This window comes from Peromyscus maniculatus, chromosome 8 (genome assembly GCF_049852395.1).
Source record: "Peromyscus maniculatus bairdii isolate BWxNUB_F1_BW_parent chromosome 8, HU_Pman_BW_mat_3.1, whole genome shotgun sequence".
Classification (NCBI taxonomy): Eukaryota; Metazoa; Chordata; class Mammalia; order Rodentia; family Cricetidae; genus Peromyscus; species Peromyscus maniculatus.
The window spans coordinates 11,973,679-12,000,913 of NC_134859.1; the positions used below are offsets into that span (position 1 = coordinate 11,973,679).

General features: G+C 48.3%; 3 protein-coding genes across 9 annotated transcripts; all 3 read left to right on the forward strand.

Annotated features, from left to right (window-relative positions):
• The first annotated feature begins 288 nt into the window (after window positions 1–288).
• Zscan10 (zinc finger and SCAN domain containing 10) lies at window positions 289–4,661 on the forward strand. 4 transcript variants are annotated; one of them, XM_076577730.1, is made up of 6 exons: window positions 289–684; window positions 1,589–1,853; window positions 2,027–2,091; window positions 2,245–2,302; window positions 3,060–3,250; window positions 3,335–4,661. In XM_076577730.1, the coding sequence occupies exons 1-6, from the start codon at window positions 289–291 to the stop codon at window positions 4,616–4,618; spliced, it is 2,259 nt and encodes a 752-aa protein (XP_076433845.1). In that variant the 3' UTR covers window positions 4,619–4,661. The 4 variants fall into 4 exon arrangements, with proteins under 4 accessions (XP_076433845.1, XP_076433846.1, XP_006996360.2 ...); XM_076577731.1 differs by having other exon boundaries at window positions 289–549; XM_006996298.4 differs by having other exon boundaries at window positions 3,060–4,661.
• A 4,678-nt stretch (window positions 4,662–9,339) lies between these two features.
• On the forward strand, window positions 9,340–13,738 carry LOC143274531 (uncharacterized). 3 transcript variants are annotated; one of them, XM_076577967.1, is made up of 4 exons: window positions 9,340–9,472; window positions 9,625–9,665; window positions 11,705–11,806; window positions 13,115–13,738. In XM_076577967.1, the coding sequence occupies exons 2-4, from the start codon at window positions 9,651–9,653 to the stop codon at window positions 13,487–13,489; spliced, it is 492 nt and encodes a 163-aa protein (XP_076434082.1). In that variant the 5' UTR covers window positions 9,340–9,472; window positions 9,625–9,650; the 3' UTR covers window positions 13,490–13,738. The 3 variants fall into 3 exon arrangements, with proteins under 3 accessions (XP_076434082.1, XP_076434083.1, XP_076434081.1); XM_076577968.1 differs by having other exon boundaries at window positions 9,347–9,503; window positions 11,705–11,791; XM_076577966.1 differs by having other exon boundaries at window positions 9,350–9,503.
• Window positions 13,739–20,581: 6,843 nt separating this feature from the next.
• LOC107399923 (uncharacterized) lies at window positions 20,582–26,026 on the forward strand. 2 transcript variants are annotated; one of them, XM_076577965.1, is made up of 5 exons: window positions 20,582–20,694; window positions 20,871–21,040; window positions 21,162–21,202; window positions 25,076–25,312; window positions 25,403–26,026. In XM_076577965.1, the coding sequence occupies exons 3-5, from the start codon at window positions 21,188–21,190 to the stop codon at window positions 25,823–25,825; spliced, it is 675 nt and encodes a 224-aa protein (XP_076434080.1). In that variant the 5' UTR covers window positions 20,582–20,694; window positions 20,871–21,040; window positions 21,162–21,187; the 3' UTR covers window positions 25,826–26,026. The 2 variants fall into 2 exon arrangements, with proteins under 2 accessions (XP_076434080.1, XP_076434079.1); XM_076577964.1 differs by having other exon boundaries at window positions 20,602–20,694; window positions 25,076–26,026.
• Window positions 26,027–27,235: the final 1,209 nt, after the last annotated feature.

Genomic DNA, 27,235 nt, shown 5'->3' on the forward strand with positions numbered 1-27,235 from the left:
CTAAGATTTAGGCGCACTCTGGCCCATATTCCTACTTTTTAATGCCTGTAACTCAGGTAGGGATTAGCGTCCCTGCAGCGTATCTTGTTTTTGTGTTCCCCCTCCCCCTCTTTTTCCCCCTTTATGTGATAAGGCTGGCCTGGAACTCCTGATCCTCTTGTTTCCATATCCTGGAAAACAGACGCCGGGATTCCTGCGGCAGATCTTAACTCAGGGTCTTCAGTTCCACAGGTGTGGGAGGAGCTGACGAAAGGGACTAAGAGCGGTCCGGTTTCACAGGTGTGAAAGATGCTGGCCGAACCGGTCCCAGATGCTCCGGAACAAGAGCAGTTCGGAGCAGTGAAGCTGGAGGAGGAGGACTTGCCCGTCGAGGAGGACCCCGTGCGGGCAGAGGCCAGGCCTCGGCCTGAGGTGGCCCACCAGCTCTTTAGGTGCTTCCAGTACCAGGAAGATATGGGGCCACGAGCATCCCTGGGCCGGCTCCGGGAACTCTGCAACCACTGGCTGCGGCCGGCGCTGCACACCAAGAAGCAGATTCTAGAGCTGCTGGTGCTGGAGCAGTTCCTGAGCGTCCTGCCCCCGCACGTGCTCAGCCGACTGCAGGGCCAGCCACTCAGGGATGGAGAGGAGGTGGTCCAGCTGCTGGAGGGCGTGCCCAGAGACTCCAGCCACGTGGGGCCCCTGGTGAGCCGGGGCCAGACCAGGAGCTGTAGGGGTGGGGGTGGGTGGACAGAAACTGGTCACCTCAAGAAGAAACCTCTGCAGATTCCACTTGCTTCCATCTGTGACGAGACTCCTGGAGCTCATGGGGCGCATCACGACAAAGGCAGCGAACAGAGAGCTAGGAATTTATTTCTTTCAGTGGCACTTTCTACAGAGAGCTGGTGTTTAGAAGGTAGCAGATTAATATCTCAAACAAAACAGAAAAATTACCTTCTATCTCACCTCCAGAAGCAAGAAAGGGGTGGGGTGCCAGGAGAGGTATCAATAGTTCAGATTTGGTGTCATCCCTGTGGTCACATATCATTTCTTCTTTCTTTTTGAGACAGCACCTCTCAGTGTAGCCCTGGCTGTCCTGAGCTCTAGCTGTGGAGACCATTCTGGCTTTGAACACACAAAGACCAGCTTGCCTCTGCCTTCCAAGTGCTGGGATTAAAGTCATTCTCCACCACACCCAGCCTCTGGTCACATTTCGGTGCTTGTCATGTCTGGGCCTCTCTATCTATCACCCCTGCACCCTTTCCTTGATGTCTGGGGCTGAGCACGGCTTAAAACACTGCTGTCAGCCTTGTGCTCCAGGGTGTCTGGGCCATCACGGGGCTTAACTTGGAGCAAACCATTAAAAGTGTGTGCATGCTAAGCTATTAATAGCATGTGCATGTAGGCTCCTTTCTACAGTATGAGGTACAAGTGTGTTCCCATGAGGTAGAATATAAAAGCGCCCCTTCTGTTCTCTGTCCCCTTTCACGACACCGACTCATCCTTACCGTCTTAGCTGGGTGGCTCTCCTGTGTGGCTCTGTCCTGTTCTGGTAGAATCAGTAGACTCCTGCCGCCTGTCTGCCTCCTAAGACAGATATTTTCAACAGGATTTTAGCTTCAGTGCTGGCAAGAGTGCCCCTGCAGACATCATCTCGGAGGGACAGGATATCCTTTCCCAGGCCTCCAACACCAGCCCCAAAAGGGAGCTGCCCTCAGAGGAGACTCCAGCCCTGCATCCACTGAATGAATTACCCCCATCTCAGCCAGTGCCCACCAAGCCTGCTGAGCCTGAGGAGTGGAAACTTGCCCCGAGTTCAAACTGGCCAGTGAGCCCAGAGCCCCAGAGGATGCTCCAGGACCCACAAGAAATCCGTGAGGAGCTGGTGTCCTGGGAAGCAGACTGGAAGTGTGGGTGGGGGCTGGAGGTCAGGGAGGAGGGTGGTGGGAGAGTGCTGGGAAGCTTCGTGGTCTCGAGGATGGGTAGTCATGTCTTTAAAGCTGGCAACACTTCTAACAGCAATGTCTTCCTCTCCCGATGCTGCCAGACCCCTCCCAGGGCCCCTCGTGGCTTGAGGAGAATTCCAGAGACCAAGAGCTGGTGGCTGTGTTGGTAAGCGGAACCGATCCCTGTCACAGGTCTTTCTGAGGCTACCTGCTGCCTTTTAGCAGTCGATGTTTCCTTCTATTTAACCCCAGGAAGTACTGCCTCATGAAGGCCTCAGGGCCCGTTCTTCACTCAGAAGGGTCTCGGCTCTCTTTCCAGGAGTCCCTTACCTTTGAGGATACCTCAGAGAAGAAAGCTTGGCCTGCAAACCCTCTTGGTAAGCTCTGCCCCAGTCACGGCCACTGAATGCTCTTTGCTCAGGGTTCCAGATACCATCTGACTTTCTAACCTTTTGATGGGTTGATGCTGACCAAGTCTTGGGTTTGTTCATCTGTTTATTTAGTGGTATCCATAACCAAATCCAGGACCTTCCCCTTTCCTGTTCCTTGTGTCTGGTTGTTGTTCTTTTGATTTTGTTTGTTTTGGTTTTTGAGACAGGATTTCTCTGTGTAGCCCTACCTATCCTGGAACTCTCTATAGACCAGGCTGGCTTCGAACTCACGGAGATCCTCCTGCCTCTGCCTCCTAAGTGTGGGAACTAAAGGCGTGCACCACCACTACCTGGTGAACAAAGACATTTTTTTTAGAAGCACAAATATTTATTTGTAACAAAGGAGTTTGTGTATAGTGTTGAAAATCTACAACTTCTGAACAAAGACATTCTTTTTTGTGCTCAGACTGACCGTCATCGGGTTCTGATGATGCCTAGTAGCTCTTTCAGAAAGATCCTGTTGATAACTGTGCGCCACCACCTTCTCCTCCTTCTTCCTCCTTTTCCTCCTCCTTCTCTTTTCTTCTTGGTTGTTCTTGTTTTGTGAGGCAGGATCTCTCTATGTAACCCTGGCTGTTCTGGAACTGTCCATGTAGACCAAACTAGCAGTAAACTCAAACATCTACCTGCCTCTGCCTCCTGAGTTGCTGGAATTAAAGGTGTGTACCCCCATTTCCAGCCCTCTGTGTTTGCTTCTTCCCAGGATTTAGGAGCAGAATGCCTGACAAGGAGGATCTTAAAGTTGAAGAACCCAAGGAGAATATTTGGCCTGCCATCATTTTATCAGAGTCCCAGACAGAGGACCCTGGAGTCACAGCAGAGCCTCCTTCCCAGACACTAGGGCAGGAGGCAAATGGTGCTGGTGGAGGAGGGACCCCCGCTGACAGAGGTGAGGTTCTGGACAGCAGAGGAGCTGCAGGTGTCCCCGAGTCCGAGCCAGAGTTTATATGCACGGAGTGTGGAATGAACTTCCCACAGCTGTCCAGCCTGCAGGCACACCAGCTACAGTCTCACTCGGGCTCTGGACCTCAGCCAGTCTCTCGTTCCTTCCGGTGTCTGTGGTGCGGGAAGACTTTTGGGCGCAGCTCCATCCTCAAGCTGCACGTGCGCATACACACAGATGAGCGGCCGCACGCCTGTCACCTCTGCAGCCACCGCTTCCGCCAGAGCTCACACCTGGCGAAGCACTTGCTCACGCATTCCTCTGAGCCTGCCTTCCGATGTGCTGAGTGTGACCAGGGCTTCCAGCGTCGCTCCAGCCTCATGAAGCACCTGCTGGCACATGCCCAGGACCAAAATCCCACGCCAGACCCAGAAGGCAAGCCGAAAGTGCCAGAGAAGGCTGTTGTCCTCTGTCCCCAATGTGGGCAGACCTTCCAACGGCGCTCCAGTTTAAAGCGTCACCTGCGCATCCATGCAAAAGGCAAGGACCGTCAGTCCTCGGAAGACCCTGGCAGCCTTAGCTCTCACAAGGAGAGCAAGCCCTATGTGTGCGGTGACTGTGGCAAGGCCTTCCGACGAAGCGAGCACCTAATGGCCCACAAGCGAGTCCATACCGGCGAACGACCCTTTTCCTGCCAGGCCTGTGGCCGCTGCTTCACCCAAAGCTCCCAGCTGATCAGCCACCAGCAGGTGCACACGGGTGAGAAGCCTCATGCCTGTCCGCAGTGCAGCAAACGCTTTGTGAGACGTGCCGGTCTTGCTCGCCATCTGTTGACCCACGGTGGCCTCCGGCCTTACCACTGTGCCCAATGTAGCAAAAGCTTCAGCCAAATGCAAGACCTGACTCGCCACCTGCTCAGCCACACAGGAGAGAAGCCCTGCCGATGCAGTGAGTGCGGAGAGAGGTTCAGCCAGAGTGCCCACCTGGCACGCCACCAGCGCATCCACACGGGGGAGAAGCCTCACGCCTGTGACACCTGTGGTCACCGCTTCCGCAACAGCTCCAACTTGGCCCGCCACCGCCGCAGCCACACGGGCGAACGGCCCTACAGCTGCCCAACCTGCGGCCGCAGTTTCCGGCGCAATGCGCACCTGCAGCGCCACCTGGTCACACACACCGCCTCCAGGCAAGAGATGGAAGACCCCCAGGAGTGCCCCGAGTGTGGCAAGAGCTTCAGTCGCAGCTGCAACCTGCTGCGCCATCTGCTGGTGCACACGGGCGCAAGGCCTTACTCTTGTGTGCTGTGCGGTCGGGGTTTCAGCCGCAATTCGCACCTGCTGCGCCACCTGAGAACCCACGCCCGGGAGACGCTGTATTAGCTTCCCCCACGTCCCAGCAGCCTGTCCTGTATGCACTTCCCTGCATGAATAAGATTCCCTGTGATGTCCCCTTCACACGTACCTGCTCTTGGTTCCTCCACGTTTGGCGTCCCCACCATTGACCTCTTTTCCCTGACCCCAGGAATGTGGATTTGGATGCTTTAAGTAAAGCTACCTTCTCAAAATTGGTCCTTACAATTTTTTTTTCTTTTTCGGGACAGGGTGACCTTGAACTTCTGGTCTTCCTGCCTCTGCCTTCTGGGTGTTTGGATTATAGATAAATGCCATGTGTATGGTTTATGCAGTGTTGGGCATCATACCTAGGACCTTCAAGGCAAACACCCAACCAAATGAACTGCTTCCCCTTTGCTGAAGATCCAACCCGGGTTAGACAGGGGTGGTAGTGCTGAGCAAAGTGCCATCAGTCACCACGTTCCCCTGGGACACGGTTCCACCTCTGTCCTTCATGGCTGCAGAAGGTCCTCTAGCAGGCTGAAAAGGTGAGGCTGGCCGGCAGCGACGGCAGCTGAGGATAGAAGGTCCAGCACAGTCAGCTTTTCGCAGGCCTCTCCGTAAAATCAGCCTTACCAACCACAGGCCTCTGTGGCTTGTGGGACTCACTAAGACAGAGTCTAGGGTTAAATTGGGGTGCACTAGGGAACTTGGGTGTGGAGGCTTTGCAACTTTCCCAAACTGAACAGTGCCAGCAATTGAACAACCTGGTAGCAGGGCAATTCGACTATCTGTTGAGACCAGCTAACCACCCATAATCCTCTGATGCGATGCTGGTGTGGACATTGGCCCAATACCAGGGTGTCACACATAAGGAAGTCTCAGCTGCCTCCTTGCCTCTAAGTCAGGTGACTTGTGGTAAAAGCACAATAAGAAAGAGAACTTTCCTTTTCAAGGAAAAGGCTGTGTAATTTTTGTGTTTGTTTTACAGGGGACTTCATAGCAGTGACTTAGCTCCACCCAGGACTCTGCACCAAGAGCTGACCATAGATAATGAGGGAAGTACAAACTGTGCTTCCGTGTGTGTGTACATGGGCACACGTGCACACAAGTTGCTGAGTATCAGACCTAGAGACCCCACGGCTGGGTCTGTGCTTCACCAATGAGATGCTCCTCAAGCCTGGGGGGAATCTTAGGCCCAGTCAGCAGCGATCTCTAAGATCTGGAAGAGGCACCAGCCTCGGGAGGTTGGGGAGGTTGGCAAGGTTAGGTGGTAGAAATTTACCTGGTTGTCACAGAATACTTCCATTTCGTTAAAGGTCCTGGAGAAGGAAACTTTGAACAGAAGGGTCAGCCAGCTAAGAGGCTGGGAGTGAGCACCACAGGGTTAAGCTTTATCTATTAAGATAAATGTGGGCCAGGCATTATGTTGGGTTGTTGAAGAGGACAGAGTCTGAGATGCATCCTTCAAAGGGACAGAGGACCCTCTTGGTGACTAATGACACCTGAGGGAGAGGCTAGGATGGCAAGTTCCATGTCGGTCTGAGTACAGAGTCAAGTCCAGCCCAAGTGTTAGTTTTATGTGGTGACACAATGTTATTCATTACGTGGTGCTGTTTACCATGCAAGAAAAGCCACAAGGTATGAGAAAACCCACTATAAGAGTTTATTCAGGAAAGATGTGTTGAGGCCTATGGAAATGGTCATGCAAAGAGAGGAAGAAGAAGAGGGGGTAGGAGTCTGTGACCTGCTTTTTATTGATTTTCCCACACATGTATGTATGGGCTCACATAGCTACACCAAGCATTCACCATAGATTGTGTGATCAGGCTGTGCACAAATTATGTGACCATGCAGTGCACTGATTATGTAGGACGTAAGGCGGTGGGAAAACCAAGCCTCCTGCCTGACTACTGGACAGCACATGGGCGGCCGTGTAGCAACACTGAGGAACTTAAAAGACCTCGTCTAAAAGGTGAAATGAGGACAGGAAAAGGGCCTGCTTAGCAGGCATAAAGCCCAGACTCAGTTCTCAGAACCATCAAGAAACCAACAAACCTGCAGGAAAAGAAAAGCGGTTCCTGCCTGTAATCCCCACACCAGGGATGCAGGAGGATCCTGAGTGTGAGGCCACCCTGCACTGCATAGCCAGACCCCATCAAATCTCTGGCATAGCAGCCCAGGTCTTTAAAACCAGCATCCGGGAGGCAGAGGAAGGGTTCAAGACCATCCTGGTCTATACAGAGTTCAGGACAGCCAGGGCTATATAGAAAAACTCTGCCCCAAAAACACAAAATTGAATTAAATGTAAGAAAAAGACTCTCTGGGCAATGGAAGCACATGCCTTTAATCCCAGCCTTCAGGAAGCAGAGCCAGGCAGATCTCTGTGAGTTTAAGGCCAGCCTGGTCTACAGAGTGAGTTCCAGGACATGCTCCAAAAGATATACAGAGAAACGCTATCTCAAACCCCCCCCCCCAAAAAAAAAGACTGCCTAAAAAAAATGCCAAGGGAGAGAGCTCAGCAGTTAAGAGCACTGATTGCTCTTTCAGAGGACCCAGGTTCAATTCCCAGCACCCACCCGGTGCTAACAACGGTCTCTAATTCTAGTACCAGGGAATAGAAGCCCTCTTCTGGCCTCCAAGGGCACTGTGTGCATGAAGAGAACAGACACAGGCAGGCAAAACTGCAGACGTAAAAAATAAAATAAATTTTAAAAAACAATAGAGGCCAGGGAGCTCACACACACACAGCACTCTGAGAGTGGAGGAGGGAGATCAGGAGTTCAGGGCCTGTCTCTGCTACACAGGGCGTTTGTGGCCAATCTGGTTCCTGTCTTGACAAACCACAACAAAATGAAAGATTAGGAGACAGGCCTGTTAGGCAGAGGCCAGGAGGGAGGTGCTTGGCCCCGCAGCCAATGTCAGGGGTGGGGTTCTTTGTTGTGTTTCCCTTGAATTTAGATTTCATTAGCTTACTATATTGAAATATACTTACTATATGAAATATCTGAGAAGGGGCAGCTCAATGCGACTTCATTTCAACAGAGGTCTCTGTGTCATACTCCCAGGAATGTCACCTCCAAATAAGGAATGACCTTGCTGGCTACAACTCACTCTGTAAACCAGGGTGGCCATGAACTCACAGAAATCCTCCTGCCTCTGCTTCCTGAGTGCCAAAATTAAAGGCATGTGCCACCAACCCCAGCTGTTTAAGCCCTTATGTTTGGGGGAAGAACCTTGCCTCCAGCTTTCACGCTAACTGGTGCATCTCTCCACACTCTCCCCAGACCTGATCCCACAGATACTGCTGGTGCTCACATTTTCCCTTGAGATTTTTCTGGAAGCATGCTGTCACATTTTATTGCAGTTTTAGCTACACTGCTCTTGACCAATACTCTGGCAAACAATGGAAGGTAGTCTCTAGATGCTTGTCCTGCTGTGACTGTGCCCCTGCCCTGGGTCCCTGTTCTTTCATAATCACTGTGAGATGAGGATATCTTCGCTTTAGGAAGCTATGGTGAGCCTTTCAGGAAGGGATGATTTCATCTCCACCAATAAAGTTACTGGTATACCCTATGAACCTGACCTTGGCTTCTACAAGCTGAGAGAGAAGCCAGGAACATCCCTTTCCATCTGGACACTCACAGGAACCTGTATTATCCATAACTACATTTCAGACTGTGCCTGTAGACTGCCAGGCCTCCACAGGCTGAATGCCAGTTAATAGTCTGGGCTTAGATTAGTCCATATGCCTGGGGGAACCATACAGAAAGCCATATAATGCCTGAGCAGAGATGGGAGAATCTTGGGTCCAAGACTGGGGCATGAAGAAGACCTGGTCACATGACGCCAATCAGTGGAATAGGTGGAGGACTGCCCAACTCTCAGAAGGAGCCTCAGAATTCAGGCCATGGCAGAAGAGGGACAGGAACTTGCTTCGCTGAGTAGAGAGTCCAGCTGCCTTGAGTCCTCTTGAGGGCCATTCTGACCCTGGTGGAGTAGCATTGCTGTGACTCCTGATCCCACCTCTGTGGTATTGGAATGGGATTGGCCCCATAAGCCCATAGAGAGTGGCAGTATTAAAAAGTGTGGCTTTGTTGCAGTAGGCATGGCCTTGTTGGAGGAAGTGTGTCACGGTGGGGTGGCTTTGAGGGCTCTTTTGCCCAAGCTTCCCTCAGTGTGACACTCAGACCACTTCCCGTTGCCTGCAAGATGTAGGACTCTCAGCTGCTCTGCCAGCACCATGTCTGCCTGCAAATTGTCATGCTGCCTGCCATGATGACAATGGACTGAACCTCTGAGCTGTAAGGGAGCCAGCCCTAATTAAATGGTTTTCTCCATAAGAGCAGCTGCGGTCATGGTGTCCCTTCACAGCACTAGAAACTGTAACTAAGACAGCCTCCAGACCCCTGGCCACAAAGGCCCAGTACAGTGCCTGGCAGGTTCTGCCTCCTCCATCCAGCAGCTGCAGCAAGAGCTTGTCAGGGTTCTAGAAGGGTGCAGTGCCGGGCACACCCTGGTCAGGCTTGCCCTCTGACCCACACACCCGGCTGTGGGCCTCACACAAACCTGCAGATCCCACCTGCTCCTCCAAGTCAGGACTTTGCTTGTTTCTTTTCAGTGTGGGGTCAGCCCAGGATGTGGCCTTCACTAACGAAAGCAGTCTGTTCTGAGCCACACCCAAACCTAAGTCCTCTGCTCTGAAGAGGGATGGGCGACCCTGCTCTGACTCTTTTTTCCTGACTGTTTCTCTTTCACTTTCTCTTCCAGTGTTCTCTTCTGAAAGAGGCTCTCACCAGGGAAACCCCACCCTTCCTTCCTCCTGTGGGATCAGAACAGCCAAGACCTTCCTCCTAGGCAGACATCAGCTAGCCTTTGAGCTGGGAAGACAAGAAGAAGAAGGTGATAATCTTAGATCAGAACCTGGGACAAGGTCAGTAGCAGATGTCCAGTTAGAGGGAGCTGGGCCTCCATTCCTTCGGCCCATGACTCTCTGGGATAGTGTCCAGGAAGTTACCTAATACGTTCCTTCATTCTCTGTTTCTTCGGGACAGGCTCCGGCCCTGAACCTTGACGTGCTATGGGCGTCCTGAAGGTGAGTGAGAGAAGTTAACGGGCTGGGTCCTGGAAGCTGTCTCCATCATTCTCCTTGGGTCTTGAATGGGGAGGAGTTGCTGGGAGCCATGATTATGGACAAATTCACTTTTTAGTCAGGAGACAAATGCAGTCTCTGCAACGTACCTGGTCACCTAGGTGACTGTCCTGCTGTCACTGTCCTGTCCTAACTGCCAGAGACCAGCTTTGGGAGCGGTTCAGGTCCTAGAGAGGATGTGTGGAGTGGGCTGGGGGGAGAGGAGGAGATTGACAGGATCTGAGGGAGAACTGGGATGACTGGCCTTGAGCTTATTGAAAAAAGAGCACAGCTTTATCCTCTGTAGTCACACATAGGATTAAACTGGAGACAGGGGCATGTGAGCTGTGGTGCGGCTTGAGACCAGGGACTGAGAAAGCTGGCATTGACCTTGACAAGCTACTAGGAACCAGTCCTATGTTGATGGAAGGACCACCAGTTCCTCTTGCCTGGGGTAACAATGTCTCCTTTTATAGCAAGCAGGAACTTTCTTCGAGCCCCTGAGAGAATGGAGTTTTTTTGTCTAAAGGCCTGGCCATGGAAAAAAGGACTTTCATGAGGGGTCAGACATGATATTATAGAATATTGTACTTTCTTGTATGGCTTAGGTTTTCCAATTAAATAAAACTTAAAGATGAGCAAAGACAAGGCCAGACAAATATTTCTGTGAACCTGAGTAGAAGTGAGGACTTTATAAATCTTGATTATCCAATATACCTTATTTATCAAGCAAATGTGATTTGTCTAAATGTCCTAGCAGCTTGGTGTTGACTTGTATGGGAGCAGACAAAGTTATCAAGCTATGTGGTCCTATGGTGATGAGGACTTTTTCCAAGATAATCAGTTTGTTTAGAGGCTGCCATTTTATACATCTCCATCCTTCAAATCCCACACATAATTACCCAAAGGAAAAGGCATAGGGAACTCTCATGACACATAGTAGAATCAGTAAAAACAAAACTAAAAGGGTGCTGGAGATTTGTGATCTGCAAAGTCAAACGATTTGCTGGAACTTTGTCAAGCAGCACTGGTCACCATGGGTCCACACCACCTAACATTCTGAGTCAACACTGAGCAAAAGGCCCAAAACGTTTCTTCCTTTGAGTTCTGCAAATGACAAGGTAGGTCGTAGACATGGAACACACTCCAGACAGGGATAATTTAGACTGGAGGACTGGAGCAGGATTGTGTGATTTTAGAAAAGGAACTTAGAGACACTGAGTGTCAGGAATGTAGTTAAAAATGGGGACAGCTGGGTGGTGGGGTGCTCACCTTTAATCTCAGGACTCAGGAGGCAGGGGCAGGCAGATCTCTGTGAGTTCAAGGCCTGCCAGGTCTACAGAGTGAGTTCCAGGGCCTAGAAACCCTATTCTGAAAAACCATAAAAATCAAAAACAAAGCAAGCAAGCAATGAGGATAGACTGGTGGGTTAATTACGAGGTCACATGGCCCCATTCAAATAAAATGATCCTTTCATCTGAGTGTGGTGGGTCACACTTGTAATCACAGTGCATGGGTGGCTGAGGCAGGAGTTCTGTGGTTCAAGACCAGCCTGGCTATGTAATTAATGAGTTCCAGGCCAGTCTGAGTTAAGTTCTTGCTCCCAAAGAGGGAAAAGTAGTGACCTCCCCTGCCCCTTCTCTGAGCTGGGACCGAACCCAAGGCCTTGCGCTTGCTAGGCAAGTGCTCTACCACTGAGCTAAGTCCCCAACCCCTTGACCTCCTCTCAAACACAGGCCGTCTGACACTCAGATCCAAAGTGAAAGGCAGCCCTGAGTGTGTGTACACTCATGTTCAGTGAGCTGTGGTCTCTGTAGGGGGAAACTTAGGGCAGGGTCCCTCGGAAAAGGCTGTGTGTCTGTGGAATTGTTCTCAGGAAACTGGCCTTTGTCCCCACGACTCTCACAGAGGTGAGGTGGCCTCCCCAAGCTCAGGACCAGGAGAGCCAGACCCTGGCCTGAGCCTCTTCAGCCATCAGCCCTGAGCAGCCTCTCTTCCCACAGGACTCTCCTCTCTTCACTGAATTGGAGCATATACAACAGAAAATCCAGGGTTACTCCGACAGCTTCCCAGATGTTGAGAATCTAAAGGTCGTGAAGTGGCAGGTGATATTTGGAAATAAGCTGTGGGGGTTGTTCCTAGCATTGCTGGTTGGGGGGCTGGGCAGAAGTGCTGGACTCAGGGTGCTGAAAGCAATGTGAGCCAGCACATCTGGTGATGTGCATCATTGCATGTTTCTCTGCAGGGATGTTTGTAGGACAGGGTGTGTATGCATTTGTGGCTGGTTGGAAGGTGGCATGGGTCACAGAAGAGGCAGAGTGCACATTATTTCCCCAGATAAAAGAAGATTCCTGGACAGCAGGGATTCACATAGGCAAGGCTGTTCTGCGTGTGTGTCCGGGGTACTATTGTAACCTTGTTTTCTGTGATGCTTAGGAGGTTCTGACCTCCTGGGACCCACAAGGATGGAGGATCTGGCACAATGATCCCACCTCTGTATCTCATCACATTCACATCTGTATCTAGACAGACGCTTTCATAAACATCCGTTGTATGCCCAGGTGTGGTAGCACACCTATTAAATCCTAGCACTGGGGGTAGGGGGGGTGCAGAGACAGGCCGCTTGAACTCAGAGACAGCCTGGTCTACAAAATGAGTTTCAGGCCTCATTCAGCCATAGCTACACAACACTGTACACTGTGTACAACTCTACGCAACTGTGAGACCCGGTCTCAACATCAGACAAAACAAAAAGAAGGAAAGAAAGGAAGGAAGGAAGGAAGGAAGGAAGGAAGGAAGGAAGGAAGGAAGGAAGGAAGGAAGGAAGAAAAAAGAAAGACAAACAGGATTCCTCGGTTCTCATGCCATGCAAGAAATGACTATGCAGAGCAGGTGTACTGCTCTCTCCTGTAATCCCTGACCTCAGAAGCCTGAGGCAGGAAGATGCCAGTAAGTCCTGAGCAGGCTGGGCTGCAGAGTCAGTTCCAGACAGGAACTGTCTCAAAAAGACCTAAGGTAATTAAACAAGTAAACATAAAGTTCCAGACTGTTGAATCTGCCATCAGACTCCCCACCTACCCAGGCTTATGTTCCAGCAACCTCAGCCTCTCACTCGTGTTTATTGGTTGGAGAAGTTTGTCCTATCTCAATGAGGAAGCTTGTTTCTCAGGCTTGCCCATCCTTCACGTACAGACTCCTGCAGACTCCCCAACTTCTCAGTTAGTGTGGACACAGAAGGCCTTGGAGACTAAAGGTGGTGTTTGCATCTCATGTCACATTCAGAGCAGGCCAGGGATCCCTGGCTCACTGGTCTCTAAGTCCTAGCTGGACTTAAGGGGATTATGAGGCCTGGGAACAGGGTTTGGGAGACAAAAAGATTCAGGCCTTTAAACCTTGTGATCCTTTCCTACCAGAGTCTGTCTGACAGAGCTGGGGTATTGGAGACCAGAGATGGGGTTGAGTTTATCCGAGTCCAGGCTCACTTGACCGGCAACCTGAATAAGTTGATCCAAGCCATGGCTGACAAAATCCAAGCCCAGAATGAGAAGACCAGAGCCGAGGCTGACTGGATCCGAGCCCAGGCTGAGTTGACCCGAGCCCAGGCTGAGTTGATCCGAGCCCAGGCTGAGTTGACCCGAGCCCAGGCTGAGGTGACCCGAGCCAAAGCAAACCATGATGAGACTGGAGACGGCTCACAGCAAAGACCTAGCAAAAGTTTATGGGACAAAATCGGCAATATCTTTAAGATGTTGAAAGAAATTTGTATGGCTCTCTACAAGTTTTTTTAAGAAATTCAAAGCACTGTAACCATATCTTTCCACTGTATTAAAATTTCTGAGAATCTTACTCATCTGAAATTCACTCAAATATGTCTAGGTAACAGTGCAGAGTCTGCCCTTTCCTAAGGCCTCACACAGAATGCCCTCATTTTGACTACTGTGCACACCGACACTCAGGCCCTCTGTGTCACGGTTCCCCTGTATGTCCATCCTGTTGCTCTTGTCCTGTGCCCCTTAATAAAAGCCCTTTAAAAGGAATCGGGTATTTGTCTGGAATCTTCTTTGACAGGCAGGCATTAGATCTATGTGGGAACCCAGTACAAGGTTCCACCTTTGGAAGGTTGTGTCATCCCTACTGTGTGTGCCCTGGGACACTGATCACTCTGCAGTACTGGGTTTGTGGTGAACTCTTGATGGAGGCTTCATTCTGGCACACACTGAGTGTTCAGCGGTCCTTGGTTCTGGGTCAGCACATGTAGACGCTTAGGGACTTCAGTCAGCCTGTCCATGTCTGTGTCACAGGACATAGAAGACAGGCTGGTTTTGCTTTGTTTGTTTGTTGTGAGATTGTATCTACCTTACACTGGCTTCAAATTCTGGGGCTCAAGTCATCCCCCTGTCTCAGACTCCAGATTAATTCAACTGCAGGTGTACACATGCCATTGCTTATTTCTTAAAATCCCTGCATGGAACAGAAGTCACAGGGCCGTTAAAGACTTAGACATCAGGAAGGAGAAAGTGGGGGTTAGGACACCCGGGAACTCTGAGGCATCAAATGATGGCTGACACCAGACACCTGGAAACCCCCAGAGTAAAGAGTGATGTAATTAATATGCAGATACCACATTTTTGTGAATTTTGTATAACTATGTCCTTAAAATCCAAGGCCTGTGCCTTCGCCCTGTTGCCTTTGCCTGTGTGTGGCCCGTGTTTCAGTAAATAAAGTCCGTCTCATCTACCTACAGTTCCTGGAATTCTTCTCAACCTCCTGGCCTCTGCTGAACCTCCCCTTTTCTAGCTTGGTAGCTTGGACCTCATCAACTCCCTGTGCCTGTCTCCACTGAACAAGTACTGTGGGATACTATGATGTGACTTTTGCTCTGGGCTTGACATGACCTCTGCCCCAGGAAGCAGAGCTACTGTGGTCACCTAGGGAACAAAATAAACAATTATATAGCTAAGAGCTAGGTCTATGGTAGTAGGGCTGTTCACATTTTTTCTGAAATGGTGGAGGGGACCACCTCCCCCCCCCCCCCACTGCTCAAGCGATATATAATCATGGGAATTCTAAAGTAAATCTGATAATGTTGGGTCATGAGTTCAACACCAGCCTCAGGTATATAGTGAGTTTGAGGGAATTCCAGGCTACAAAAAAAAAACAAAAAACAAAAAAAACAAAAAACACTACTATATACTATATACATGAGGTTGAAAACTGATCAGGGGTGAGGCTTCCAGATGTGACTCTGTTTGCAAGTTGCCCATGTTCCTGCAAGTTACTCATGGACCCATTCATTCACCAAATTGGACCTCAAGCCTGTGTGTGTGTGTGTGTGTGTGTGTGTGTGTGTGTGTGTGTGTGTGTGTGCGTGCTCTCCCCTGGGTGAACTGAAGTCCCCAAGGTTGGGGTAGGGTGGAGAGGAGTTACACCTGTGTTAAGATTCCACAAGCCGACAGGCACCGCAGCAGCGACAAGCAGAGGCAGGTAGGCCTGCGGCGGCAGATGGCAGAGACATACAGGCCCAGCAGCAGCCCGCAGAGGTAGACAAGCCCGGCAGCAGCGACAAGCAGAGGCAGGGATGCCTCTAACCCCAACACCCGGGGAAGAAGCTATCTCCGTGGGACGGAACCAGAACAAATCTGAACACTCCTTCTGAGAACAACCCAGGGCCCAGCTGCTGATCCTGCAAAACCCAACAACTTGGAGGTGTTGGTGAGACTACCCCGCTCAGCTGAAATCCTTCCAGGAGAGGATTCAGATCCCTACAGTTTGAAGTCTGAAGAAACAAGATCAGCTGAGGAGTTGACGAATGAACAAAACGTGACCTGGGAACACAGAAGAAGGCGCTGCCCAGCCACCAAACCAGATCACCAGAATCATAAGTATATACTTCACCGACTGAGATCAGCTACCCCTGAAGAAACAGCCCAATAGCACCAATTTAACCAAGAACTCCTACTGAACCAAGACTAAAAATTAGAACAAGGGAGGCACTCTCAGACACAGACACCACCTGCACCGAGCAGAGGAAGAGATGAGTAGACGCCAGTGCAAAAATACAGGCAACAACATAAAGACCTATATGGCAACATCAGAACCTAGTGATTCTACACCTGCAAGACCTGAACATACCAAGACAGAAGAAACAGAAGAAATCAATCCTAAAAATGACTTTAAGAAGATGATAGAGGCCCTTAAAGAAGAAATAAAACATTCCCTCAAAGAGGAAATAAAAACTTTCCTTAAAGAGGAAATGAAAAACTCCCTTAAAGAGGAAATAAAAACTTCCCTTAAAGAGGAAACGAAAAATTCCATTAAAGAGGAAATAAAAAACTCCCTTAAAGAAATGGAAGAAAAAACGAACAAAAAATGGGAAGAAATCAAATCAAGCCAAGAAAAAGCAATTAAACAGATGAAAGAAACATTCCAAGATTGAAAAATGAATTTGAGACAATAAAGAAAACACATGCTGAGGGAACGCTGGAAATAGAAATCCTGACTAAATGAACAAAAACTACAGAAACAAGCATAACCAACTGATTGCAAAAGATGGAACAGAGAATCTCTGACACTGAAGACACAATAGAGAAAATAGATTCATCAGTTAAAGAAAACACTAAAGACAAAAAAGTCGTAACACAAAATGTCCAGGAAATTTGGGACACCATGAAAAGACCAAACCTAAGAATAATGGGGATAGAAGAAGGAGAAGAATACCAACTCAAAGGCACAGAAAATATATTCAACAAAATCATAGAAAAAAACTTTCCTAACCTAAAGAAAGAAATACCTATGAAGATACAAGAAGCTTACAGAACACCGAATAGGCTGGATCCAAAAAAAAGTCCCCTTGCCACATAATAATCAAAACACTAAACACACAGAACAAAGAAAAAATATTAAGAGCCGCAAAGGAAAAAGACCAAGTAACATATAAAGGCAAACCCATCAGAATAACACCAGACTTCTCAATAGAGACTATGAAAGCTAGAAGATCATGGACAAATCTCATGCAGACACTAAGAGACCACGAATGCCAACCCAGACTATTATACCCAACAAAACTCTCAATCACTCAATAGGCGGAGTAAACAAAATATTCCAGGATAAAACCAGATTTAATCAATACCTGTCCACAAACCCATCCCTACAGAAAGCACTAGAAGGGAAAATCCAACCCAAAGAAACTAAACACATCCATGAAAAATCAAGCAATAGATAATCCCACACCAACATACACCACAGAAGGACAACACAACACAACCACAAAAAATAACAGGAATTAACAATCACTGGTCATTAATATCTATCAATATCAATGGTCTCAACTCACCTATAAAAAGACACAGGCTAACAGAATGGATAAGAAAACAGGACCCATCCATCTGCTGCATACAAGAAACACACCTTAACCTCAAAGACAGACACTACCTCCGAGTAAAGGGCTGGGAAAAGGTTTTCCAAGCAAATGGACCTAAGAAACAAGCTGGTGTAGCTATCCTAATATCTAATAAAATAGACTTCAAACTAAAAATCAATTAAAAGAGATCAGGATGGACATTACATATTTATCATGGGAAAAATCCACCAAGATGAAGTCTCGATTCTAAACATTTATGCTTCAAATACAAAAGCACCCACATTCATAAAAGAAACACTACTAAAGTTTAAAACGCACATCAAACCCCACACATTAGTAGTGGGAGATTTTAACACACCACTCTCACCAAAAGATAGATCTACCAGACTGAAACTTAACAAAGAAATAAAGGGCCTAACAGATGTTATGACTCAAATGGACCTAATAGATATCTACAGAATATTCCATCCTAACACAAAAGAATATACCTTCTTCTCAGCACCCCATGGAACCTTCTCAAAAATTGACCACATGCTTGGACACAAAACAAATCTCAACAGATACAAAAAAATTGGAATAACCTCCTGTATCTTATCAGACCACCATGCCTTAAAGTTAGACCTCAACAACAACAAAAATTATAGAAAACCCACAAACTCATGGAAACTGAATAATGCCCACCTGAAACATCAATGGGTCAAGGAAGAAATAAAGAAAGAAATTAAAGATTTCCTAGAATTCAATGGAAATGAAAGCACAACATACCCAAACTTATGGGACACTATGAAAGCAGTGCTAAGAGGAAAATTCATAGCTCTAAATGCACACATAAAGAAGATGGAGCAATCCCATACCAATGAATTAACAGCACAACTGAAAGCTCTAGAACAAAAAGAAACAAACTCACCCAGGAGAAATAGACGCCAGGATATAATCAAATTGAGGGCTGAAATCAACGAAATAGAAAACAAGAGAACAATACAAAACATCAATGAAACAAAGAGTTGGTTCTTTGAAAAAAATCAACAAGATAGACAAAACCCTAGCCAAATTAACCAAAAGGCAAAGAGAGAGCACCCAAATTCACAAAATCAGAAATGAAAAGGGAGACATAACAACAGACAATGAGGAAATCCAGAGAATCATCAGATCATACTTCAAAAACCTGTACTGCACAAAAATGGAAAGCCAGGAAGAAATGGACAATTTTCTGGATAAATACCACATACCAAAATTAAATCAAGACCAGATAAACCATTTAAATAGACCAATAACCCCTAAAGAAATAGAAACAGTCATCAAAAGTCTCCCAACCAAAAAAAGCCCAGGACCAGATGGTTTCAGTGCAGAATTCTACCAGACTTTCAAAGAAGAACTGATACCAATCCTCTTCAAAGTGTTCCACACAATAGAAACAGAAGGAACACTACCAAACTCTTTTTATGAGGCTACAATGACCCTGATACCCAAAGCCACAAGGTATGAGAAAACCCACTATAGGAGTTTATTATGGAAAGATGTGCTGAGGCCTATGGAAATGGTCATGCAAAGAGAGAGGAAGAAGAAGAGGCGGTAGGAGTCTGTGACCTGCTTTTTATGAATCCCCGGCACAAGTATATATGGGCTCACATAGCTACACCACGCGTGCAGCATAGATTGTGTATTTACGCTGCATGCAAATATGCAACCATACAGCACATGGATTACATAGGACATAAGGCCCCGGGATGACCAAGCCTCCTGCCTAGATACTGAACGGCACATACGTGGCCATGTAGGAACATTCCAGACTCTTCGTTTATTAAAAAGAAATGGCGGGTGAACAGGAGTGTGGGCACTGTGTCTCCCGAAACTGCTTCCAGCTGACTCGGTGGGCATCAGTTAACTCTTGTGCAGCAGGGATGGGGGCTTTTGGAGCAGCTGGACGTCCTGAGGCAGTGGATCGTCCTCTGCTGCTTTGGGAATCATCTAACACCTTTCACTGCTTAGGGCTCAGTGGCTGCTTGGGTCTGACAAGGTGCTGTCCAGGTCAAGCTGTCTCTGGATCTCCCTGACCTGTCCAGGTGGATTCAAGCTGGCTCTGGAGCTCAGAAGAATTTTTAAACATATTAAGAAGCAGCCACGGGGAATTTAAAATATTTTGTTGTTGATTTGTTTTCTTTCCAAGACAGGGTTTTTCTGTGTATCTTTGGAGCCTATCCTGGAACGAACTCTATAGACCAGGCTGGCCTTGAACTCACAGAGATCCACCTGCCTCTGAATCCTGAGTGCTGGGATTAAAAGCATATGCCACCACACGCTTTTAAAATTTTAAAATCTTGAGTTGGTATCCATGATATTATAATGTTTAGTACTCTGCTATATTGGTTAGTGTTAGTGGGGGGCGGGCGAGATATTTGGAACATGCTTTTAATTTTTACCTGAGATAAGCCTTATCTGAGACAGATTTTAATGCACCTGTTTTCTTTATTAGTTTAGTATCCAGGAGACACAGGTGATCAATTGCTGAGGGCATTTAACAGTGATAGATTGTTATATAAAATCTGTTTTTTGCAGAGTCCAGACAGACCCTGTTGGAACTTGGGGTGTAAATACCTCTGGACTATTGCTATTCCTTATGGCCTGGGTATACTTGATGGTCCTCAGCGTCCAGCTCTATGGTGGTCCTAGAACAATTATCTGAGTGGTTAATTAGGAGAGGGAACCAGGAAGGAAAAGCTTGTAGGATGAAACCTCATTCTTCTGGAAGTGGTGACAAGGCAGTGGATCCCGATGTCCTCTGGACTTGAGAGAGCAGGGCCCTGTCTGTGTCCCTGTGCATGGGGAGGAGAAGAGGCACTTCTGACAGGTCTGGAGTGAGGCACATGGAGGGAGCAATGCAATGAAAGCTCCTACCTTAGCTGGAAAACCTCTTCCCATTAGGGGCCCAGAGCCTCAGAATTCAGGCCATGGCAAAAGAGGGACAGGAACTCGCTTCGCTGAGTAGAGAGTGCAGCTGCCTTGAGTCCTCTTGAGGGCCATTCTGTCCCTGGTGGAGTAGCATTGCTGTGACTACTGATCCCACCTCTGTGGTATTGGAATGGGATTGGCCCCATAAGCCCATAGAGAGTGGCAGTATTAAAAAGTGTGGCTTTGTTGCAGTAGGCATGGCCTTGTTGGAGGAAGTGTGTCACTGTGGGGGTGGCTTTGAGGGCTCTTTTTCCCAAGCTTCCCTCAGTGTGACACTCAGACCACTTCCCGTTGCCTGCAAGATGTAGGACTCTCAGCTGCTTTGCCAGCACCATGTCTGCCTGCAAGTCGTCATGCTCCCCGCCATGATGACAATGGACTGAACCTCTGAGCTGTAAGGGAGCCAGCCCTAATTAAATGGTTTTCTCCATAAGAGCAGCTGCGGTCATGGTGTCCCTTCACAGCACTAGAAACTGTAACTAAGACAGCCTCCCGACCCCTGGCCACAAAGGCCCAGTACAGTGCCTGGCAGGTTCTGCCTCCTCCATCCAGCAGCTGCAGCAAGAGCTTGTCAGTGTTCCAGAAGGGTGCAGTGCCCGGCACACCCTGGTCAGGCTTGCCCTTCGACCCACACACCCGGCTGTGGGCCTCACACAAACCTGCAGATCCCACCTGCTCCTCCAAGTCAGGACTTTGCTTGTTTCTTTTCAGTGTGGGGTCAGCCCAGGATGTGGCCTTCACTAACGAAAGCAGTCTGTTCTGAGCCACACCCAAACCTAAGTCCTCTGCTCTGAAGAGGGATGGGCGGCCCTGCTCTGACTCTTTGTTCCTGACTGTTTCTCTTTCACTTTCTCTTCCAGTGTTCTCTTCTGAAAGAGGCTCTCACCCAGGGAAACCCCACTCTTCCTTTCTCCTGTGGGATCAGAACAGCCAGGACCTTCCTCCTAGGCAGACATCAGCTAGCCTTTGAGCTGGGAAGACAAGAAGAGGAAGGTGACAATCTTAGTGGAGATCAGAACCTGGGGACAAAGTCAGTAGCAGATGTCCCGTTAGAGGGAGCTGGGCCTCCATTCCTGCGGCCCATGACTCTCTGGGATAGTGTCCAGGAAGTTACCTAATACGTTCCTTCATTCTCTGTTTCTTCGGGACAGGCTCCGGCCCTGAACCTTGACGTGCTATGGACGTCCAGAAGGTGAGTGAGAGAAGTCAATGGGCTGGGTCCTGGAAGCTGTCTCCATCATTCTCCTTGGGTCTTGGATGGGGAGGAGTTGCTGGGAGCCAAGATTATTGACAAAACCCACTTTTTAGTCAGGAGACAAATGCAGTCTGTAAACGTCCCTGGTCACCTAGGTGACTGTCCTGCTGTCACTGCCCTGTCCTAACTGCCAGAGACCAGCTTTGGGAGCAGTTTGGGTCCCATAGAGGATGTGTGGACTGGGCTAGGGGAGAGGAGGATCTGAGGGAGAATCATGATGGCTGCCTTCGAACTTATTGAAAAAAAGAGCACACCTTTATACTCTGAAATGCAAACAATATTAGGACCAGAAAATACTGTTTGCTCCCAGGGTCTGTGAAAGAGTCTAACAACCAGCTGAGGATTCTAATCTGAGGGATGTTCAATGAATCTAAGCACATGGAGTTCTTCAATCCATTCACTTTATTCTCAGTCAATTCTATCTGCACAGTTCCTTTTCTGCTCTCTTACTTAGCTCCTCTAGGTCCCTCCTGCTCTGGGTCCCTCCTGCTGTTCTCTCATCATTCTGCCTAGTTCTCTCCATCTCCATCCTCATCTCTGTTCTTCTCCATCAATCCTCTCAGTGCTCTCAGAAAACCCGTATATGTACCCACACAGTAATTCTTTGGCAAAGGCTTGTGAGTCTTGAAGTTTTCAGGGTCTCAGAGAGAGGTGATAAGGATCCACACATAAAGCAATTAATTGTCAGCTTCCAATCACAACCTCAAAGGGGAGTGACTAAAGGGGAGTTCTCTGGTAGGTCAACTAAAGGCTAAGATCAATAGGGAATTTATGTGCTCAAGCTATAATCTAGAAATGGCTAGGTATAGGTAAACTTGTGCCCAAGACTGAGCTGCAATCGTGCGATCACATGTACAACAACATGGAGATGCACGGTAAGTGGGGAGACTCACAGCTGTCACTGCACAAGAAGTTTACAAGAGACAGCCAGTTCATTCAAAAGGCAGGAACTCCATAATGCCTTGCATGATGGTTTCCTCTAACAGAACCCTTAGTTCTGATAGGTGGACCTTCTGAACTCTAGCTGTCACTGCTGTATACTCCCATGGATTTTTGCTACCAGCGGCTCTCAATAACTCTGTAGATGCACATAGAATTAATGGAGACAGGGGCATGTGAGCTGTGGTGCGGCTTAAGACCAGAAATTGAGAAAGCTGGCATTGACCTTGACAAGCTACTAGGAACCAGTCCTATGTTGATGGAAGGACCACCAGTTCCTCTTGCCTGGGATAAGAATGTCTCCTTTTAGAGCAAGCAGAAACTTTCTTCAAGCCCCTGAGAAAATGAGCTTTTTGTCTAAATGCCTGGCCATGGTAAAAAGGACTTTTTTAGGGGATCAGACACGATATTATAGAATATTGTACACTCTTGTATGGCTTAGGCTTTCCAATTAACTAAAGCTTAAAGTTGAGCAAAGACAAGGCCAAACAAATATGTCTGTGAACCTGAGTGGAAGTGAGGACTTTATAAATCTTGAATATTCAATATACCTTCTTTATCAAGAAAATGTGATTTATCTAAATGTCCTAGCAGCTTGGTATTGACTTGTATGGGAGCAGACAGAGTTATCAAGGTATGTGGTCCTATGGTGATGAGGACATTTTCCAAGATAATTAGTTTGTTTAGAGAGGCTGCCATTTTATACATCTTCATCCTTCAAATCCCACACATAATTACCCAAAGGAAAAGGCATAGGGAACTCCCATAACACATAGTAGAATCAGTAAAAACAAAATTAAAAGGGTGCTGGAGAATCGTGATCTGCAAAGTCGAACAAATTGCTGGAACTTTGTCAAGCATCAATTGTCGCCATGTGGTCCACACCACCTAACATTCTGAGTCAGCACTGAGCAAAAGGCCCAAAACGTTTCTGCAAATGACAAGGTAGGTCGTAGACATGGAACACACTCCAGACAGGGATAATTCTAGACTGGAGGACTGGAGCAGGATTGTGTGATTTTAGAAAAGGAACTTAGAGACACTGAGTGTCAGGAATGTAGTTAAGAAATGGGGACAGCCGGGCGGAGGTGGCGCACGCCTTTAATCCCAGCACTCGGGAGGCAGAGGCAGGCGGATCTCTGTGAGTTCGAGGCCAGCCTGGGCTACCAAGTGAGTTCCAGGAAAGGCGCAAAGCTACACAGAGAAACCCTGTCTTGAAAAACCAAAAAAAAAAAAAAAGAAAAAAAAGAAAAAGAAATGGGGACAGCTGGATGGTTGGGTCCACACCTTTAGTCTTAGGACTCAGTAGGCAGGGACAGGCAGATCTCTGTGAGTTTGAGGCCTGCCTGGTCTGCAGAGTGAATTACAGGACATAGGAACTTTGTCTCGAAACCTCTGCCGCCCCAAAAAAGCAAAGAAAGAAAGGAAGAAAACAAGGATGATAGACTGGTGGGTTAATTACCAAGTCACATGCCCCCATTGGAAAAAAATGATCCTTGATCTGAGCGTGGTGGGTCACACTCGTAGTCACAGTGCATGGATAGCTGAGGCAGGAGTTCTGTGGTTCAACACCAGCCTGGTTCCATAGTGAGTTCCAGGCCAGCCTGAGTTCCATTCTTCCTCCTAAAAAAGGGAAAGTAGTGACCTCCTCTCAAACACAGGCCCTCTGACACTCAGATCCAAAGTGAAAGGCAGCCCTGAGTGTGTGCACTCTGGCCAGGGAGCTCTGGCCTCTTGGAGAGGGAAATTTAGGGCAGGGGCTCTAGGAAAAGGCTGTGTGACTGTGGAACTGTTCTCAGGAAACTGGCCTTTGTCCCCACCACTCTCACAGAGGTGAGGTGGCCTCCCCAAGCTCAGGACCAGGAGAGGCAGACCCTGGCCTGAGCCTCTTCAGCCATCAGCCCTGAGCAGCCTCTATTCCCACAGGACTCTCCTCTTCTATGGTGTAGAGGCTGCTGTAAACTCAGAGACAGCCTGGGCTGCAAATGAGTTTCAGGCTTCATTCAGCCAGAGTTACACTGTGAGACTCTGTCTCAACCAACACACAGAGAGAGAAAGAAAGAAAGAAAGAAAGAAAGAAAGAAAGAAAGAAAGAAAGAAAGAAAGAAAGAAAGAAAGAAAGGAGGGAGGGAGGGAGGGAGGGAGGGAGGGAGGGAGGGAGGGAGGGAGGGAGGGAGGGAGGGAGGGAAAAAGGAAGGAAGGAAGAAAAAGCGATAGAGAAAGAGAAGAGAGAGGAGAGATGTAGAGATAGAGAGAGAAAGAGAGAAGGGGGTAGAAGGAAGGAAGGGAAGAAAGGAAGGAGACACACAGACAGGATTTGTCAGTCTACACCCAAGAAATGACTATGCAGAGCAGGTGTACTGCTCTCTCCTGTAACCCCTGACCTCAGAAGCCTGAGGCAGGAAGATGCCAGTCAGGCTGGGCTACAGAGTCAGTCCCAGACAAGAAATGTCTCAAAAAGACCTAAGGTAATTCAACAAAGAAACGTAAGGTTCCAGACTGTTGAATCTGCCTTCAGACCCCACCACACACCCAGGCTTATGTTCTAGCAACCTCAGCCTCTCACTCGTGTTCAATGGTTGGAGAAGTCTGTCCCAGCTCAGTGAGGAAGCTTCTTTCTCAGGCTTGCCCATCCTTCATGCACAGACTCCTGCAGACTCCCCAACTTCTCAGTTAGTGTGGACATAGGTGGCCTTGGAGACTAAAGGAGGTGTCTGCATCCCATGTCACATTCAGAACCAGCCAGGGATTTCTGGCTCACTGGTCTCTAAGTCCTAGCTGGTGCCAGTTAAGGGGATTATGAGGCCTGGGAACAGGGTTTGGGGGACAAAAAGATCCAGACCTTTAAACCTTGTGATCCTTTCCTACCAGAGTCTGTGTGACATAGCTGTGGAAGAGGAGACCAGAGATGGGAGTGAGGAGATCGGAGCCCAGGCTGAGTTGATCCGAATCCCGGCTGAGGTGACCAGAGGCCAGACTGAGTTGATCCCACCCCGGGCTAAGTTGACTCGAGCCAAGCCTAGACATGAGCAGATTCAAGCCCAGGCTGAGTTTATCCGAGACCCCGCTGTGTTGAACCGAGTCCTGGCTGAGTTTGTCCGAGCTCAGGCTGAGTGGACCCGAACTCAGGCTAAGTTGACCGGGGCTCAGGCTGACTTGACCCAATACCAGGGTGGAGATGAGTGGATTCAAGCCCAGGCTGAGTTTGTCCGAGCTCAGGCTGAGTATATCCAAGCCCAGACTGAGTTGACCCAATACCGGGGTGGAGATGAGCGGATTCAAGCCCAGGCTGAGTTGATCCGTGCCCAGGCTGAGTTGATCCGTGCCAAGGCTGAATTGACCAGAGCCCAAGCGAAGAAGGGAGATGTGATAGAGGAGGGCGAAGCTAAGAATCAGAACCAAATCCAGACTGAAGAGAGTCAAGCCAAGGCCAAGGGGAATCAGGACAAACAGAATAGACACCGTCGGTCCAAACCCAGAAAAAGGGTTGGGAAAAAAATCCTGGATTTTTTAGAGTTAGTGAAAAAAATTATGATAGCCTTGCTTGAGATATTAGTAATACTCAAGGCACTACAACCATATTTTTCCACTCCTTTTGATTCCTGCAATGAAACCCAATAGGTGTAGGTAACAGTGCCGAGTCTGCCCTTTCCTAAGGCCTTGCACAGAATGTTCTCAAGACCCTTTTATTTAGTCTATAGTCCACACCGACCCTCAGGCCCTCTGTGTCACATTCCCCTGTATGTCCATCCTGTTGCTCTTGTCCTGTGCCCCTTAATAAAAGCCCTTTAAAAGGAATCGGGTATTTGTCTGGAATCTTCTTTGACAGGTAGACATTAGATCTATGTGGGAACCCAGTACAAGGTTCCACCTTTGGAAGGTTGTGTCATCCCTACTGTGTGTGCCCTGGGTCACTCTGCAGTACTGGGTTTGGGGTCAACTCTTGATGGAGGCTTCATTCTGGCACATAGTGAGTGCTCAGCGGTCCTTGGTTCTGGGCCAGCACATGTAGACGCTTAGGGACTTCAGTCAGCCTGTCCATGTCTGTGTCACAGGACATAGAAGACAGGCTGGCTTTGCTTTGTTTGTTTGTTGTGAGATTGTATCTACCTTACACTGGCTTCAAATTCTGGGGCTCAAGTCATCCCCCTGTCTCAGACTCCAGATTAATTCAACTGCAGGTGTACACATGCCATTGCTTATTTCTTAAAATCCCTGCATGGAACAGAAGGCACAGGGCCGTTAAAGACTTAGACATCAGGAATGAGAAAGTGGGGGTTAAGACACCCGGGAACTCTGAGGCATCAAATGATGGCTGACACCAGACACCTGGAAACCCCCAGAGTAAAGAGTGATGTAATTAATATGCAGAATACCACAGTTTTGTGAATTTTGTATAACTATGTCCTTAAAATCCAAGGCCTGTGCCTACGCCCTGTTGCCTTTGCCTGTGTGTGGCCCGTGTTTCAGTAAATAAAGTCCGTCTCATCTACCTACAGTTCCTGGAATTCTTCTCAACCTCCTGGCCTCTGCTGAACCTCCCCTTTTCTAGCTTGGTAGCTTGGACCTCATCAACTCCCTGTGCCTGTCTCCACTGAACAAGTACTGTGGGATACTATGATGTGGCTTTTGCTCTGGGCTTGACATGAACTCTGCCCCAGGAAGCAGAGCTACTGTGGTCACCTTGGGAACAAAATAAACAAGGATATGGCTAAGAGCTGGGTCTATGGTTGTAGGGCTGTCCACATTCCTCCTGAAATGGTAGGAGGACCTCCCCCTCCGACCCCAGCTATGTATAATCTTGGGAATTCTAAAGTAAATCTGATAATGTTGGGTTGGGAGTTCAAGACCAGCCTCAGGTATATAGTGAGTTTGAGGGAATTCCAGGCTACAAAAAAGAAACACTACCATATACATGAGGTTGAAAACTGACCAGGGGTGAGGTTTCCTGATGTGAGTCTGTTTGTGAGTTGCCCATGATCATGCAAGTCACACATGGACTCATTCTTTCACCAAATTGGATTTCAAGCC

Excerpts from the sequence above, each read along its gene's own strand:
- LOC143274531 (XM_076577967.1), top strand. Across the intron at positions 11,807-13,114 it reads TAAAGGTCGTGAAGTGGCAG|AGTCTGTCTGACAGAGCTGG; the intron begins GTGATATTTGGA and ends CTTTCCTACCAG.
- Zscan10 (XM_006996298.4), top strand. The coding sequence starts at position 289 with ATGCTGGCCGAACCGGTCCCAGATGCTCCGGAACAAGAGCAGTTCGGA. Across the intron at positions 1,854-2,026 it reads CCAGGACCCACAAGAAATCC|ACCCCTCCCAGGGCCCCTCG; the intron begins GTGAGGAGCTGG and ends CGATGCTGCCAG. Across the intron at positions 2,092-2,244 it reads AAGAGCTGGTGGCTGTGTTG|GAGTCCCTTACCTTTGAGGA; the intron begins GTAAGCGGAACC and ends CTCTCTTTCCAG.